Genomic DNA, 17,976 nt, shown 5'->3' with positions numbered 1-17,976 from the left:
TAGAAGAGTTTCTGAGTTATCTGCTCTGCAGTGTTCTCCGCCCTATCTGGTCCATGCAGATAAGGTGGCTTTTACGTACTGAGCCTGGTTTTCTTCCGAAGGTTGTTTCCAACAAAAATATTAACCAGGAGATAGTTGTACCTTCTTTGTGTCTGAATCCAGTTTCATAGAAGGAACGTTTGTTACACAATTTGGACGTTGTCCGTGCTCTAAAATTCTATTTAGATGCTACAAAGGATTTCAGACAAACATCTTCCTTGTTTGTTGTTTATTCTGGTAAAAGGAGAGGTCAAAAAGCAACTTCTACCTCTCTATCTTTTTGGCTTAAAAGCATCATCAGATTGGCTTATGAGACTGCCGGACGGCAGCCTCCTGAAAGAATCACAGCTCATTCCACTAGGGCCGTGGCTTCCACATGGGCCTTTAAGAACGAGGCTTCTGTTGATCAGATATGTAAGGCAGCGACTTGGTCTTCACTGCACACTTTTACCAAATTTTACAAATTTGATACTTTTGCTTCTTCTGAGGCTATTTTTGGGAGAAAGGTTTTGCAAACCGTGGTGCCTTCCGTCTAGGTGACCTGATTTGCTCCCTCCCATCATCCGTGTCCTAAAGCTTTGGTATTGGTTCCCACGAGTAAGGATGACGCCGTGGACCGGACACACCTATGTTGGAGAAAACAGAATTTATGTTTACCTGATAAATTACTTTCTCAAACGGTGTGTCCGGTCCACGGCCCGCCCTGGTTTTTTAATCAGGTCTGATGATTTATTTTCTTTAACTACAGTCACCACGGTATCATATGATTTCTCCTATGCAAATATTCCTCCTTTACGTCGGTCGAATGACTGGGGAAGGCGGAGCCTAGGAGGGATCATGTGACCAGCTTTGCTGGGCTCTTTGCCATTTCCTGTTGGGGAAGAGAATATCCCACGAGTAAGGATGACGCCGTGGACCGGACACACCGTTGGAGAAAGTAATTTATCAGGTAAACATAAATTCTGTTTTTCTTCCTAAGGCTGTTTCAAATAAAAATATTAATCAGGAAATTGTTGTTCCTTCCTTGTATCCTAATCCTTCTTCTAAGAAGCGTCTGTTACATAATTTGGACGTGGTCCGTGCTTTGAAGTACTACTTACAGGCGACTAAGGATTTTCATCAATCGTCTTCCTTGTTTGTCGTTTTTTCAGGGAAACGTAGGGGTCAGAAAGCTACGGCTACCTCTCTTTCTTTTTGGCTGAAGAGTATCATCCGTTTTGCATATGAGACCGCTGGACAGCAGCCTCCTGAACGAATTACAGCTCATTCCACTAGGGCTGTGGCTTCCTCATGGGCATTCAAAAATGATGCTTCTGTTGAACAGATTTGCAAAGCTGCAACTTGGTCGTCTCTTCACACTTTTTCCAAATTTGATACCTCGGCTGAGGCTGTTTTTGGGAGGAAAGTTCTTCAAGCAGTGGTGCCTTCCGTTTAGGTTCCCTGTCTTGTCCCTCCCTTTTCATCCGTGTACTATAGCTTTGGTATTGTATCCCACAAGTAAGGATGAAATCTGTGGACTCATCGTATCTTTAAAAAGAAAAGGAAATTTTATGCTTACCTGATAAATTTGTTTCTTTTTAGATACGATGAGTCCAGTCCACGGCCCACCCTGTTTTATGAGACAGGTCTTTATTTTTTGTTAAACTTCAGTAACCTCTGCACCTTGGCTTTTCCTTTCTCTTCCTAACTTCAGTCGAATGACTGGAGTGGGAGGGAAGGGAGGAGCTATATATACAGCTCTGCTGTGGTGCTCTTTGCCTCCTCCTGCTGACCAGGAGGCGATATCCCACAAGTAAGGATGAAATCCGTGGACTCATCGTATCTAAAAAGAATCAAATTTATTTCCTTTTTCCTTCTTGGCAGTGATAGTCCATGAACCCGCCCTGAACTTGTGAAGTGGCGGCAGTTTCTGATGGCATCTCTTTACTGTTGCTTTACTTTTCCTTAACCTCTCTTCCACTACTGAGAGGGTAGGGGAAGTGGGAGGGATAATTCTATGCTCTGTTTGAGGTGTCTTTGCCTCCTCTTTGTGGCTAGGTGAAGTATTTCCCATAGGTTATGAATGTTTTCGTGGACGCTCACTGCCAAAAAGGAAAAGAATCAGGTAATAATAAATTATATTATGATGATGAAGCGTTACAAATAAATAATTATGATATTAACACTTTCTATTAAATGTTTCCAAATGAAACAATTTCTCAATGATATAGAAACCTTAATAGTTCATTACAGAATCACTGTGTAATGAACTTTAAAATTGTAAACTTGACTGACAGTTTGTACCACCTAAGATGGGTATTTATAAAGTTGTTGTTTTTGTCTGCTCCACGTTTAAACAGAGCAACAATATTTAAAGGGATTTAAAGTAAAAAAAAGAAACCTTTCATGATTTAAATAGGGCATGCAATTTTAAACAACTTTCCAATTTACTTTTATTACCAATTGTGCTTTGTTCTTTTTGTATTCTTAGTTGAAAGCTAAATCTAGGAGGTTCATATGCTAATTTCTTAGACCTTGAAGGCCACCTCTAATCTGAATGCATTTTGACAGTTTTTCACCACTAGAGGGCATTAGTTCATGTGTTTCATATAGATAACATTGAGCTCAGCCACGTGAAGCTCCTAAGAGCAAGCACTGATTGGCTAAAAATGCAAGTCTGTCAAAAGAACTGAAATAAGGGGGCAGTTTGCATAGCCATAGATACAAGGTAATCACAGAGGTTAAAAGTATATTATTATAACTGTGTTGGTTATGCAAAATTGGGGAATGGGTAATAAAGGGATTATCTACCTTTTTAAACAACAAACATTCTGGTGTTTATTGTCCTTTTAAGCATTAGTTTGATTTGCATTTTTTTTTCTCCAATATCTGCTATTTTATTATTTTTTTGCAGCATTTAATGTATATTTTATAACATTCCCTACCTGTTTTAAGCTGGACACATTCAAACGTTACACTGTTTTGTAACTGTTGTAGTTGAACATGTTGTTCACAACATCATTTGGTACTGTTTTAGCCACCCATCTACAGACGAGGAATGTAAAGCAACTTTGAGTAGCTGTAGAACAAATTGTACTGGTACAACATAGTATCTGCTTGCACAAGAAAATGTAGGGTTGGAATAGTGTGCCATAATTGTTCTGTGTCCCTTTTTAATATTTTACTGTGTACTTTTTAACTGCAGATCCAGTGCAAGTTGTTTGTGTTTGATAAGGTGTCACAGTCCTGGGTAGAGAGGGGTAGGGGACTCCTACGTCTCAATGACATGGCCTCAACAGAAGATGGCATGTTACAATCCAGACTTGGTGAGTAAGAGCGGTAATTTATTTTAATTTTTTTTTTTTTTTTTAAGAATGGTGGGATGGGAAATGTCATTGATGTAACTAGTGATGTTATTGATGATTTAGATATTATAATTTCTCCAACATAGGTGTGTCCGGTCCACGGCGTCATCCTTACTTGTGGGATATTCTCTTCCCCAACAGGAAATGGCAAAGAGCCCAGCAAAGCTGGTCACATGATCCCTCCTAGGCTCCGCCTACCCCAGTCATTCTCTTTGCCGTTGTACAGGCAACATCTCCACGGAGATGGCTTAGAGTTTTTTAGTGTTTAACTGTAGTTTTTATTATTCAATCAAGAGTTTGTTATTTTGAAATAGTGCTGGTATGTACTATTTACTCAGAAACAGAAAAGAGATGAAGATTTCTGTTTGTATGAGGAAAATGATTTTAGCAACCGTCACTAAAATCCATGGCTGTTCCACACAGGACTGTTGAGAGCAATTAACTTCAGTTGGGGGAACAGTGAGCAGTCTCTTGCTGCTTGAGGTATGACACATTCTAACAAGACGATGTAATGCTGGAAGCTGTCATTTTCCCTATGGGATCCGGTAAGCCATGTTTATTAAGATCGTAAATAAGGGCTTCACAAGGGCTTATTAAGACTGTAGACTTTTTCTGGGCTAAATCGATTCATTATTAACACGTATTTAGCCTTGAGGAATCATTTATTCTAGGTATTTTGATATAATAATATCGGCAGGCACTGTTTTAGACACCTTATTCTTTAGGGGCTTTCCCAAATCATAGGCAGAGCCTCATTTTCGCGCCGGTGTTGCGCACTTGTTTTTGAGAGGCATGACATGCAGTTGCATGTGAGAGGAGCTCTGATACTTAGAAAAGACTTTCTGAAGGCGTCATTTGGTATCGTATTCCCCTTTGGGCTTGGTTGGGTCTCAGCAAAGCAGATACCAGGGACTGTAAAGGGGTTAAAGTTAAAAACGGCTCCGGTTCCGTTATTTTAAGGGTTAAAGCTTCCAAATTTGGTGTGCAATACTTTTAAGGCTTTAAGACACTGTGGTGAAAATTTGGTGAATTTTGAACAATTCCTTCATGTTTTTTCGCAATTGCAGTAATAAAGTGTGTTCAGTTTAAAATTTAAAGTGACAGTAACGGTTTTATTTTAAAACGTTTTTTGTACTTTGTTATCAAGTTTATGCCTGTTTAACATGTCTGAACTACCAGATAGACTGTGTTCTGAATGTGGGGAAGCCAGAATTCCCATTCATTTAAATAAATGTGATTTATGTGACAATGACAATGATGCCCAAGATGATTCCTCAAGTGAGGGGAGTAAGCATGGTACTGCATCATTCCCTCCTTCGTCTACACGAGTCTTGCCCACTCAGGAGGCCCCTAGTACATCTAGCGCGCCAATACTCCTTACTATGCAACAATTAACGGCTGTAATGGATAATTCTGTCAAAAACATTTTAGCCAAAATGAACACTTATCAGCGTAAGCGCGACTGCTCTGTTTTAGATACTGAAGAGCATGACGACGCTGATAATAATGGTTCTGAAGGGCCCCTAACCCAGTCTGATGGGGCCAGGGAGGTTTTGTCTGAGGGAGAAATTACTGATTCTGGGAACATTTCTCAACAAGCTGAACCTGATGTGATTACGTTTAAATTTAAGTTGGAACATCTCCGCATTCTGCTTAAGGAGGTATTATCCACTCTGGATGATTGTGACAAGTTGGTCATCCCAGAGAAACTATGTAAAATGGACAAGTTCCTAGAGGTCCCGGGGCTCCCAGAAGCTTTTCCTATACCCAAGCGGGTGGCGGACATTGTTAATAAAGAATGGGAAAGGCCCGGTATTCCTTTCGTCCCTCCCCCCATATTTAAAAAATTGTTTCCTATGGTCGACCCCAGAAAGGACTTATGGCAGACAGTCCCCAAGGTCGAGGGAGCGGTTTCCACTTTAAACAAACGCACCACTATACCCATAGAGGATAGTTGTGCTTTCAAAGATCCTATGGATAAAAAATTAGAAGGTTTACTTAAAAAGATGTTTGTTCAACAGGGTTACCTTCTACAACCAATTTCATGCATTGTCCCTGTAGCTACAGCCGCATGTTTCTGGTTCGATGAGCTGATAAAGGCGGTCGATAGTGATTCTCCTCCTTATGAGGAGATTATGGACAGAATCAATGCTCTCAAATTGGCTAATTCTTTCACCCTAGACGCCACTTTGCAATTGGCTAGGTTAGCGGCTAAGAATTCTGGGTTTGCTATTGTGGCGCGCAGAGCGCTTTGGTTGAAATCTTGGTCAGCTGATGCGTCTTCCAAGAACAAGCTACTTAACATTCCTTTCAAGGGGAAAACGCTGTTTGGCCCTGACTTGAAAGAGATTATCTCTGATATCACTGGGGGTAAGGGCCACGCCCTTCCTCAGGATCGGCCTTTCAAGGCAAAAAATAAACCTAATTTTCTTCCCTTTCGTAGAAATGGACCAGCCCAAAGTGCTACGTCCTCTAAGCAAGAGGGTAATACTTCTCAAGCCAAGCCAGCTTGGAGACCAATGCAAGGCTGGAACAAGGGAAAGCAGGCCAAGAAACCTGCCACTGCTACCAAGACAGCATGAAATGTTGGCCCCCGATCCGGGACCGGATCTGGTGGGGGGCAGACTCTCTCTCTTCGCTCAGGCTTGGGCAAGAGATGTTCTGGATCCTTGGGCGCTAGAAATAGTCTCCCAAGGTTATCTTCTGGAATTCAAGGGGCTTCCCCCAAGGGGGAGGTTCCACAGGTCTCAGTTGTCTTCAGACCACATAAAAAGACAGGCATTCTTACATTGTGTAGAAGACCTGTTAAAAATGGGAGTGATTCATCCTGTTCCATTAAGAGAACAAGGGATGGGGTTCTACTCCAATCTGTTCATAGTTCCCAAAAAAGAGGGAACGTTCAGACCAATCTTAGATCTCAAGATCCTAAACAAGTTTCTCAAGGTTCCATCGTTCAAGATGGAAACCATTCGAACTATTCTTCCTTCCATCCAGGAAGGTCAATTCATGACCACAGTGGATTTAAAGGATGCGTATCTACATATTCCTATCCACAAGGAACATCATCGGTTCCTAAGGTTCGCATTCCTGGACAAGCATTACCAGTTCGTGGCGCTTCCTTTCGGATTAGCCACTGCTCCAAGGATTTTCACAAAGGTATTAGGGTCCCTTCTAGCTGTGCTAAGACCAAGGGGCATTGCTGTAGTACCTTACTTGGACGACATTCTGATTCAAGCGTCGTCCCTTCCTCAAGCAAAGGCTCACACGGACATTGTCCTGGCCTTTCTCAGATCTCACGGATGGAAAGTGAACGTGGAAAAGAGTTCTCTATCTCCGTCAACAAGGGTTCCCTTCTTGGGAACAATAATAGACTCCTTAGAAATGAGGATTTTTCTGACAGAGGCCAGAAAAACAAAACTTCTAGACTCTTGTCGGATACTTCATTCCGTTCCTCTTCCTTCCATAGCGCAGTGCATGGAAGTGATCGGTTTGATGGTAGCGGCAATGGACATAGTTCCTTTTGCGCGCATTCATCTAAGACCATTACAACTGTGCATGCTCAGTCAGTGGAATGGGGACTATACAGACTTGTCTCCGAAGATACAAGTAAATCAGAGGACCAGAGACTCACTCCGTTGGTGGCTGTCCCTGGACAACCTGTCACAAGGGATGACATTCCGCAGACCGGAGTGGGTCATCGTCACGACCGACGCCAGTCTGATGGGCTGGGGCGCGGTCTGGGGATCCCTGAAAGCTCAGGGTCTTTGGTCTCGGGAAGAATCTCTTCTACCGATAAATATTCTGGAACTGAGAGCGATATTCAATGCTCTCAAGGCTTGGCCTCAGCTAGCGAGGGCCAAGTTCATACGGTTTCAATCAGACAACATGACAACTGTTGCGTACATCAACCATCAGGGGGGAACAAGGAGTTCCCTAGCGATGGAAGAAGTGACCAAAATCATTCTATGGGCAGAGTCTCACTCCTGCCACCTGTCTGCTATCCACATCCCAGGAGTGGAAAATTGGGAAGCGGATTTTCTGAGTCGTCAGACATTGCATCCGGGGGAGTGGGAACTCCATCCGGAAATCTTTGCCCAAGTCACTCAGCTGTGGGGCATTCCAGACATGGATCTGATGGCCTCTCGTCAGAACTTCAAAGTTCCTTACTACGGGTCCAGATCCAGGGATCCCAAGGCGGCTCTAGTGGATGCACTAGTAGCACCTTGGACCTTCAAACTAGCTTATGTGTTCCCGCCGTTTCCTCTCATCCCCAGGCTGGTAGCCAGGATCAATCAGGAGAGGGCGTCGGTGATCTTGATAGCTCCTGCGTGGCCACGCAGGACTTGGTATGCAGATCTGGTGAATATGTCATCGGCTCCACCTTGGAAGCTACCTTTGAGACGAGACCTTCTTGTTCAGGGTCCGTTCGAACATCCGAATCTGGTTTCACTCCAGCTGACTGCTTGGAGATTGAACGCTTGATCTTATCGAAGCGAGGGTTCTCAGATTCTGTTATCGATACTCTTGTTCAGGCCAGAAAGCCTGTAACTAGAAAGATTTACCACAAAATTTGGAAAAAATATATCTGTTGGTGTGAATCTAAAGGATTCCCTTGGGACAAGGTTAAGATTCCTAAGATTCTATCCTTCCTTCAAGAAGGATTGGAAAAAGGATTATCTGCTAGTTCCCTGAAGGGACAGATTTCTGCCTTGTCTGTGTTACTTCACAAAAAGCTGGCAGCTGTGCCAGATGTTCAAGCCTTTGTTCAGGCTCTGGTTAGAATTAAGCCTGTTTACAAACCTTTGACTCCTCCTTGGAGTCTCAACTTAGTTCTTTCAGTTCTTCAGGGGGTTCCGTTTGAACCCTTACATTCCGTTGATATTAAGTTATTATCTTGGAAAGTTTTGTTTTTAGTTGCAATTTCTTCTGCTAGAAGAGTTTCAGAATTATCTGCTCTGCAGTGTTCTCCTCCTTATCTGGTGTTCCATGCAGATAAGGTGGTTTTACGTACTAAACCTGGTTTTCTTCCAAAAGTTGTTTCTAACAAAAACATTAACCAGGAGATTATCGTACCTTCTCTGTGTCCGAAACCAGTTTCAAAGAAGGAACGTTTGTTGCACAATTTGGATGTTGTTCGCGCTCTAAAATTCTATTTAGATGCTACAAAGGATTTTAGACAAACATCTTCCTTGTTTGTTGTTTATTCCGGTAAAAGGAGAGGTCAAAAAGCAACTTCTACCTCTCTCTCTTTTTGGATTAAAAGCATCATCAGATTGGCTTACGAGACTGCCGGACGGCAGCCTCCCGAAAGAATCACGGCTCATTCCACTAGGGCTGTGGCTTCCACATGGGCCTTCAAGAACGAGGCTTCTGTTGATCAGATATGTAGGGCAGCGACTTGGTCTTCACTGCACACTTTTACCAAATTTTACAAGTTTGATACTTTTGCTTCTTCTGAGGCTATTTTTGGGAGAAAGGTTTTGCAAGCCGTGGTGCCTTCCATTTAGGTGACCTGATTTGCTCCCTCCCTTCATCCGTGTCCTAAAGCTTTGGTATTGGTTCCCACAAGTAAGGATGACGCCGTGGACCGGACACACCTATGTTGGAGAAAACAGAATTTATGTTTACCTGATAAATTACTTTCTCCAACGGTGTGTCCGGTCCACGGCCCGCCCTGGTTTTTTTAATCAGGTCTGATAATTTATTTTCTTTAACTACAGTCACCACGGTACCATATGGTTTCTCCTATGCAAATATTCCTCCTTAACGTCGGTCGAATGACTGGGGTAGGCGGAGCCTAGGAGGGATCATGTGACCAGCTTTGCTGGGCTCTTTGCCATTTCCTGTTGGGGAAGAGAATATCCCACAAGTAAGGATGACGCCGTGGACCGGACACACCGTTGGAGAAAGTAATTTATCAGGTAAACATAAATTCTGTTTTGTGTAGGATGATTTTAAAGATTATTTCTACTGATACCATTGATGATGTGATGGGTTATGTCACTAGTGATGTCATTGATGATTTAAAAAAAATATATATAATTTCTCTGATCTGTAAAATTATGTCATTAGTTATGTCCCTATTAATGTCACTAGTGATCCCATTGATGTTTTTTTTTTTTTTTAAATTGTCAAGGAAAAAAAAACTTTACATTATTTATCATATATATTTTATACTTGCCATGCTGTGTTGCTAAAAAAAACTAAACTAAACAAAAAAAAGTTTCTTGCGTAATTTTAATTTGCCAACTCTCAAGACCACACCCTATTATTGTATTAAAACTGATAAGTTTAAAAAAAAAGTTTAGAAATGCTGATACCTTATCTGTGAAAAATGTATTTCTTGTTAACCAGTCTGTTTATTTGTAGTAATACAACTCATCTAATTGCACATGTTTTATGACATCACTCTTCATAGATCCTTCCAGTAGAAGTTTAAGACTTCTGCATCTATAACCAGAAACGATGAACACTCCACAAGTACAGTTTAAATAAAAGAAAAAAACAATTTAAAAATTAATTTTGCAGTCATATGTATTATCAATATACCACGATTTAGTGTTTCAAATATAGCGAGAACGAAAAAGATATGTAACACACCTTTAACCTGTTTTACATCAGATATATCACAAATTTCCACTATATATTTTTATTAAAAAAGTTAATAAAGAAATACATTTGGTAATATACTGATCTAGCATCACCCTATCCACCTCTCTCAAAATAATTATACTGTAAGATCCTCCTCTTACAGTTCCTTTTACTATTGTGTAATATTCTTATCACTCAAGGAATGATCTATAATATCCCAGAGGGGGATATGTAAAGGCGCGCTGTTAAAGAAAATATATTTGTGAAACACAATATATAGCTATTGGATGTATTATGAGACGGAACTACCGTATTCGGCTCTCAGGATCTAGCCGTAACCGCTAATGTTCATATGGTGTAATCTCAGCCGATAGTTCTTTGGCAAAGGCAGCTCCTCCTGGTCCCAGAGAGCGGGGATAACACTGTTAAAAAATACAAATAGAAAGAGGGCGCCACATAGCGTGATAACGTTTCATCAATGTAATTGTAGGCTGAAAGGTAATCCGCTTACCATAATCTGTGGCACTGTGCTGTGACCAGTGCTCACAGGTTCACTTAGTCAGTGGCTAGTACACTGCAGATTGATACGCCTCCTGAGGATTTCCCCTTTTGGTGAAGGCTTTGTGAGCCCCTTCAGTCGTAGCCGTAAATTTCTTTGTTTAAAAACAGGAACAGTCTATTTAATTTGTATGCTTAGCAGCACTTTGATAAAATGAGGTGAACAACTTCCAAAGTTAAAAAATGAACAAGCTTTATTATATTATAAAGCTTGTTCATTTTTTAACTTTGGAAGTTGTTCACCTCATTTTATCACAGTGCTGCTAAGCACACAAATTAAACAGACTGTTGCTGTTTTTAAATTTGAGGTAGCTCAGTTGGTAAATGCCCTGACTACAAAAAAGCCTGTTTAAAAGATCCAAGGTCACAGGTTCAAATCCCGGCAGCCCTTCATCCTTCCGAAGTCGATAAAATGAGTACCATTAAATTGGGTAATAATATCTATTACTATTCAGCTGCCGATTTGGTTAATTCCGAGAGCGAGCGCTGAAAAAGTGCTTTGAGTCCCACTGGGAGAAAGGCGCTATATAAATACTAGTTATTATTATATTATTATTATTATTATATTAAGCACTTGCTAATGATCTTTCCTTATAGTGATGCGTACTCAAGGCAGTCTACGGCTAATCCTTAACACTAAGCTCTGGGCTCAAATGCAGATTGATAAAGCCAGTGAAAAAAGCATTCGTATTACCGCCATGGATACAGAGGACCAGGGAGTTAAAGTTTTTTTGATATCGGTAAGCAAGAGATTTTTTTTTTCTCTCTACAAAGTACACAGATAAATCTTACTTATAAGATCACTTGATAGCCAGAACCTAGACATTTACTCTTACACAAGTCCCAGTCATGTTAGTTTCTTTAGGCTCTTGTTAAAATCTTTTTTAGATTGTTGTGCAGACTGTTCCATATTAATTTCATTTTCATTTTGCCACCTCTGCTAGGCTAGCTCAAAAGATACAGGCCAGCTATTTGCTGCATTGCATCACCGCATCCTAGCCCTTAGAAGCCGCGTAGAGCAAGAGCTGGAGGTTAAATGTCCAGAACCTGTAAGGGAAGTAACTCCATCCAACGAGGAGGACAGCGATGATGATGATGATGTCCTTACGCCCACAGGCACAACTGCTATTGGTGAGGAGAAAGTATTCCCTCAGTGATTGTGTCTACTACTTTTTCTCTTGCAAGATGTATCGAGTCCACGGATTCATCCAATACTTGTGGGATATTCTCCTTCCCAACAGGAAGTGGCAAAGAGAGCACCCACAGCAGAGCTGTCTATATAGCTCCTCCCTTAGCTCCACCCCCCAGTCATTCTCTTTGCCTACTCTAAGTACTAGGAAGGGTAAAGTGAGTGTGGTGACAAAAATGTTAGTTTTAATTTTCTCAAGCAAAAGTTTGTTATTTTAAATGGTACCGGTGTGTACTATTCACTCTCTGGCAGAAAAGGGATGAAGATTTCTGCAAGGAGGATGATGATCTTAGCACTTTGTAACTAAGATCCACTGCTGTTCCCACAAAGGCTGAGGAGTACAGGAAAACTTCAGTTGGGGGAACGGTTTGCATGCTATGCTGCATTGAGGTATGTTCAGTCAATTTTTTTCTAGACAGACTGTGATAATTCTAGAAAAGGCTGGTAGTATACCCATGAGGGAAGGGTAAGCTGTATTCAGACACTTAGTATGGAATCCCAGCTTGCATAAAGGGCTCAGTTGTTACTGGTGACACTTATAGGAAAAACGTTTTTTTATTAAAAGATTACTGTTTTGAGGGACTTTGAAGAGTCATTATGGCTTATTTAAGGGTTATTAACCCACATGGCTAGTTTAGAAACACTTTGGTGTGTTTCTTTTAGGCCCCACTAACATCGAGTGAGGTGGGAGGGGCCTATTTTCGTGCCTCAGTTGCGCAGTTTCTTTTATACACAAGACATCCAGCTGCTTCTCCGGAGGGTCCTGCTGTACTTGAGGGCCTAACGGAAGCTTTTTCTCCACAAATCTATCCCTAAGGGCAGGTAGGCGCCACAGCAGAGCTGTGGCAAGGTGCTGAACATTTTTATACCGGTTTTTGAGGTTTTGTCAATCCGGTTTTTACATTAAGGGGTTAATCGTTTATTTGACTGGTGGAGCAATCTTACTAAGGCTTTATGATTCCACTGTAAAAATTTCGAAAAGTTTGCTGCTTTTTTACACTGTTTTGCAGAGTTTGTGCATCTTTTTTTCTCTTAAAGGCACAGTACAGTTTTTTTACTTTACTTCACTTATTTACTTTGAATAAAGTGTTTTCCACGCTTGCTTGTTTCATTACTAGCCTGTTTAACATGTCTGATATCAAGGAAACTCCTTGTTCAATGTGTTTAGAAGCCATTGTGGAACCCCCTCTTAGAATGTGTCCCACTTGCACTGATATGTCTATAAATTTTAAAGAGCATATTATAGCACTTAAAAATATAGCAATAGATGATTCTCAGACAGAAGCAAATGAGGTTATGCCATCTAGCTCTCCCCAAGTGTCACAACCAGTAACGCCCGCACAAGTGACGCCAAGTACCTCTAGTGCGTCGACTTTGTTTACTTTACAAGACATGGCCACAGTTATGAATACATCCCTCACAGAGGTTTTATCTAAACTGCCTGGGTTACAAGGAAAGCGTGACAGCTCTGGGTTAAGAACAAATGCTGAGCCTTCTGACGCTTTAGTAGCCGTATCCGATATACACTCACAATGTTCTGAAGTAGGGGTTTGCTATCTGAGGGAGAGATTTCTGATTCAGGGAAGACGCTCCCTCAGACAGATTCTGATATGACGGCCTTTAAATTTAAGCTTGAACACCTCCGCTTGTTGCTCAGGGAGGTATTAGCGACTGGATGATTGTCACCCTATAGTGGTCCCAGAGAAATTGTGTAAAATGGACAAATACTTAGAGGTTCCTGTTTACCCTGATGTTTTTCCAGTCCCTAAGAGGATTGCGAATATTGTTACTAAGGAGTGGGATAGACCAGGTATACCGTTCGCTCCCCCTCCTGTTTTTAAGAAAAGGTTTCCCATATCTGACACCATGCGGGACACGTGGCAGACTGTTCCTAAGGTGGAGGGAGCTTTTTCTACGCTCGCCAAGCGTACAACTATACCTATCGAAGACAGTTGTACTTTCAAAGATCCTATGGATAAAAAATTAGAGGGTCTCCTAAAGAAAATTTTTGTTCATCAAGGTTTTCTTCTCCAACCTATTGCGTGCATTGTTCCTGTAACCACTGCAGCTGCTTTCCGTTTCGAGGCTCTAGAAGAGGTTCTTCAGATGGACACTCCATTAGAGGATATTATGGATAGAATTAAGGCCCTTAAGCTGGCTAATTCTTTCATTACAGATGCCGCTTTTCAACTGGCTAAATTAGCGGCAAAGAATTCAGGTTTTGCCATTTTAGCACACAGGGCGTTATAGCTTAAGTCCTGGTCTGCTGATGTGTCATCAAAATCTAAACTTTTGAACATGCCTTTCAAAGGTAAGACCCTATTCGGGCCTGAACTGAAAGAGATTATTTCAGACATCACTGGAGGGAAAGGCCATGCCCTCCCTCAGGATAAAACAAATAAAATGAGGACCAAACAAAATAATTTTCATTTCTTTCGGAACTTCAAGGGTGGTCCCACTTCAGCTTCCCCTGCTGCAAAGCAAGAGGGGAATTTTGCCCAATCCAAGTCAGTCTGGAGACCTAACCAGGCTTGGAACAAGGGTAAACAGGCCAAGAAGCCTGCAGCTGCCTCCAAGACAGCATGAAGGAGTAGCCCCCGATCCGGGACCGGATCTAGTAGGGGGAAGACTCTCTCTCTTCGCTTAGGCTTGGGCAAGAGATGTTCAAGATTCCTGGGCTTTAGAAATTGTGTCCCAGGGATATCGTCTGGACTTCAAAGACTCCCCCCAAGGGGGAGATTTCACATTTCTCAATTGTTTGCAAACCAGACAGAGAGAGAGGCGTTCTTATGCTGTGTAGAAGACCTACATACCATGGGAGTGATCCGCCCAGTTCCAAAAGCGAAACAAGAGCTAGCTTTTTACTCAAACCTGTGTGGTTCCCAAAATAGAGGGAACTTTCAGACCAATCTTGGATCTCAAAATTCTAAACAAATTCCTCAGAGTACCATCATTCAAGATGGAGACTATTTGGACTATTCTGCCTCTGATCCAGGAGTGTCAATATAAGACTACCGTGGACTTAAAGGATGCATATCTGCACATCCCTATTCACAGAGATCATCAATTCCTCAGATTCGCCTTTCTGGACAGGCATTACCAGCTTGTGGCCCTTCCCTTCTGGTTGGCCACGGCTCCCAGAATTTTCACAAAGGTGCTAGGGTCCCTTTTGGCGGTTCTAAGACCGCGGGGCATAGCAGTGGCGCCTTATCTAGACGACATCTTAATTCAAGAGTTGACTTTCCAGCTAGCCAAGTCTCACACGGACATCGTGTTGGCTTTTCTGAGATCTCATGGGTGGAAGGTGAACATAAAAAAAAAAAAGAGTTCTCTCTTCCCTCTCACAAGAGTTTCCTTCCTAGGGACTCTGATAGACTCGGTAGAAATTAAAATATTTTTTTCGGAGGTCAGGAAATCAAAACTCATAACCACCTGCCGAGCTCTTCATTCCATTCCTCGGCCTTCAGTGGCTCAGTGTATGGAGGTAATCGGACTTATGGTAGCGGCAATGGACATAGTTCCTTTTGCCCGCCTACACCTCAGACCACTGCAACTATGCATACTCGAACAGTGGAATGGGGATTATGCAGATTTATCTCCTCAAATACATCTGGATCAGGAGACCAGAGATTCTCTTCTCTGGTGGTTGTCTCAGAACCACCTGTCTCAGGGAATGTGTTTCCGCAGGCCAAAGTGGCTCATAGTAACGACAGATGCCAGACTGCTGGGCTGGGGGGCAGTCTGGAACTCCCTGAAAGCACAGGGCTTATGGTCTCGGGAGGAAACTCTCCTCCCGATAAACATTATAGAACTGAGAGCGATATTCAATGCACTTCAGGCATGGCTTCAGCTAGCTGCGGACAAATTCATCAGATTTCAGTCGGACAACATCACGACTGTAGCTTATATCAATCATCAAGGAGGAACACAGAGTTCTCTAGCGATGATGGAGGTGACCAAAATAATTCAATGGGCGGAGACTCACTCCTGCCATCTTTCAGCAATCCATATCCCTGGGAGGCGGATTTCCTAAGTCGCCAGACTTTCCATCCGGGGGAGTAGGAGCTCAATCCGGAAGTATTTGCCCAGCTGACTCGGCTATGGGGCACACCAGAATTAGATCTGATGGCGTCCCGTCAGAACGCCAAGCTTCCTTGTTACGGGTCCAGGTCCCGGGATCCCCAGGCAGTACTGATAGATGCTCTAGCAGTGCCCTGGTCCTTCAACCTGGCCTATGTATTTCCACCGTTTCCTCTCCTTCCACGTCTGGTTGCCAGAATCAAGCAGGAGAGAGCTTCAGTGATTTTGATAGCACCTGCGTGGCCACGCAGGACTTGGTATGCAGATCTGGTGGACATGTCATCTGTTCCACCGTGGACTCTGCCGATGAGGCAGGACCTTCTAATCCAGGGTCCATTCAAGCATCCAAATCTAATTTCTCTGCGTCTGGCTGCTTGGAGATTGAACGCCTGATTTTATCAAAGCGTGGTTTCTCTGAGTCGGTCGTTGATACCCTGATTCAGGCTAGAAAGCCTGTCACCAGGAAAATCTATCATAAGATATGGCGAAAATATCTTTATTGGTGTGAATCCAAGGGTTACTCATGGAGTAAGATTAGGATTCCTGGAATATTGTCTTTTCTCCAAGGATTGGAGAAGGGATTATCAAATAGCTCCTTAAAAGGACAGATATCTGCTTTGTCTATTCTTTTACACAAACGTCTGGCAGATATCCCAGACGTTCAGGTGTTTAGTCAGGCTTTAGTCAGAATCAAGCCTGTATTCAAACCTGTTGCTCCGCCATGGAGCTTAAACTTAGTTCTTAAGGTTCTTCAAGGGGTTCCGTTTAAACTATGCATTCCATAGATATTAAGCTTCAATCTTGGAAAGCTCTGTTTTTAGTAGCTATCTCTTCGGCTCGAAGAGTTTCTGAGTTATCTGCTTTACAGTGTGACTCACCTTATCTTGTTTTCCATGCAGATAAGGTGGTTTTGCGTACCAAACCTGGATTCCTTCCTAAGGTTGTTTCTAATTGGAATATCAATCAGGAAATTGTTCTTCCTAGCCTTCGGTCGAATGACTGGGGAGTGGAGCTAAGGGAGGAGCTATATAGACAGCTGCTGTGGGTGCTCTCTTTGCCACTTCCTGTTGGGAAGGAGAATATCCCGCAAGTATTGGATGAATCTGTGGACTCGATACATCGCAAGAGAAAGAAATTTATCAGGTAAGCATAAATTCTGTTTTATTGTTTACAGTTAGCTTATTTTATAAAAGGTTATATAGTTAGTGTTTACCGCTAATCATTAAGGACACTTAGCGCTGCAGAACGTATTGGCGCTCTACTAATAACTGATGTTAATAATAAGGCCTACTAACTCATTGCTTGTTTTAAAATGCTAACTACTTGTATCTAACGATTTTCTGTTTCCCACAGCACCTAGTGACGAAGGAGACAGGCCGTCTGCATCAACAACATAGCAACCACAAACCTCTATCCTGAGACTGCCATCTCACCTTGTAGGGTGATGGTCCACGGCTTACATTGTCTTTCTTGCCTCAAGGAAAAATAAAGACCAGCTAATGAAATCCAGGCTGAGCCGTGAACAGACTCTTCACCCTTCCCAGGAACTGTTATTCTGTTTGATCATGTTAAACCAACAAAAAAAATACTTTGGATTTCCTTTAACTTTATTTTATTTAGAAATGGCTAAAAGTGGTATCCATGCTAAATACAAAAGGACTCTTGGCTGGATGGTTCAAAATATATAATGGCTCATCATATTGATGAGCTAAAACAAGTCACATTTTCTCCCCCTTCTATTACCATCTTTTCAGTTGTTGAGATTTGGCCGAACTGTGCAGCTTTTTCAACCATTTACCTTTTGGTTTTTATATTATATAAATATTAGTTTGTTTTTTTCCTGCCAGATCCTATTGGTTGCTGATGTACATATTGCTTCTCTTTTTTTTGCTTTTATTTTTGGATTCCAGTTACTTGCAAGGATTTATTCGGCTAAAACAAAAATTGATCCAACCACCTGTAACTTTTGGATCCAGCCACCTCTGACTTGCTGGATTTGGATATATATTCAAGCCACACAGACTTACAATTCTCTCACATAGGAGCCAGATCTCAACCTTCTCCCTTCTGTATCAAAGACTGTAACCTGTAGTTAATGAACTGAATATTCCCATTTCCAGTCTTTTATTTTTGATCCCTTTCTGGGTATTTTTCTTTTTTTTTTTTTTTTTTTTT

The 17,976-nt window shown here is 41.9% G+C and overlaps 1 protein-coding gene across 1 annotated transcript in view; it reads left to right on the top strand.

Annotated features, from left to right (window-relative positions):
- The window catches only part of RANBP3 (RAN binding protein 3), a 554,440-nt gene extending 536,470 nt beyond the window's left edge, over window positions 1-17,970 (top strand). Inside the window, exons 14-17 of the mRNA XM_053703046.1 lie at window positions 3,224-3,344; window positions 11,130-11,272; window positions 11,477-11,663; window positions 17,155-17,970. Of these exons, the coding sequence (XP_053559021.1) occupies window positions 3,224-3,344; window positions 11,130-11,272; window positions 11,477-11,663; window positions 17,155-17,198 (495 nt within the window). The 3' untranslated portion in view covers window positions 17,199-17,970. The remainder of the gene's footprint in view (window positions 1-3,223; window positions 3,345-11,129; window positions 11,273-11,476; window positions 11,664-17,154) is intronic.
- Window positions 17,971-17,976: the final 6 nt, after the last annotated feature.

This window comes from Bombina bombina, chromosome 2, assembly GCF_027579735.1.
Source record: "Bombina bombina isolate aBomBom1 chromosome 2, aBomBom1.pri, whole genome shotgun sequence".
Lineage (NCBI taxonomy): Eukaryota > Metazoa > Chordata > Amphibia > Anura > Bombinatoridae > Bombina > Bombina bombina.
This window is presented reverse-complemented; position numbering and strand designations above follow the sequence as displayed.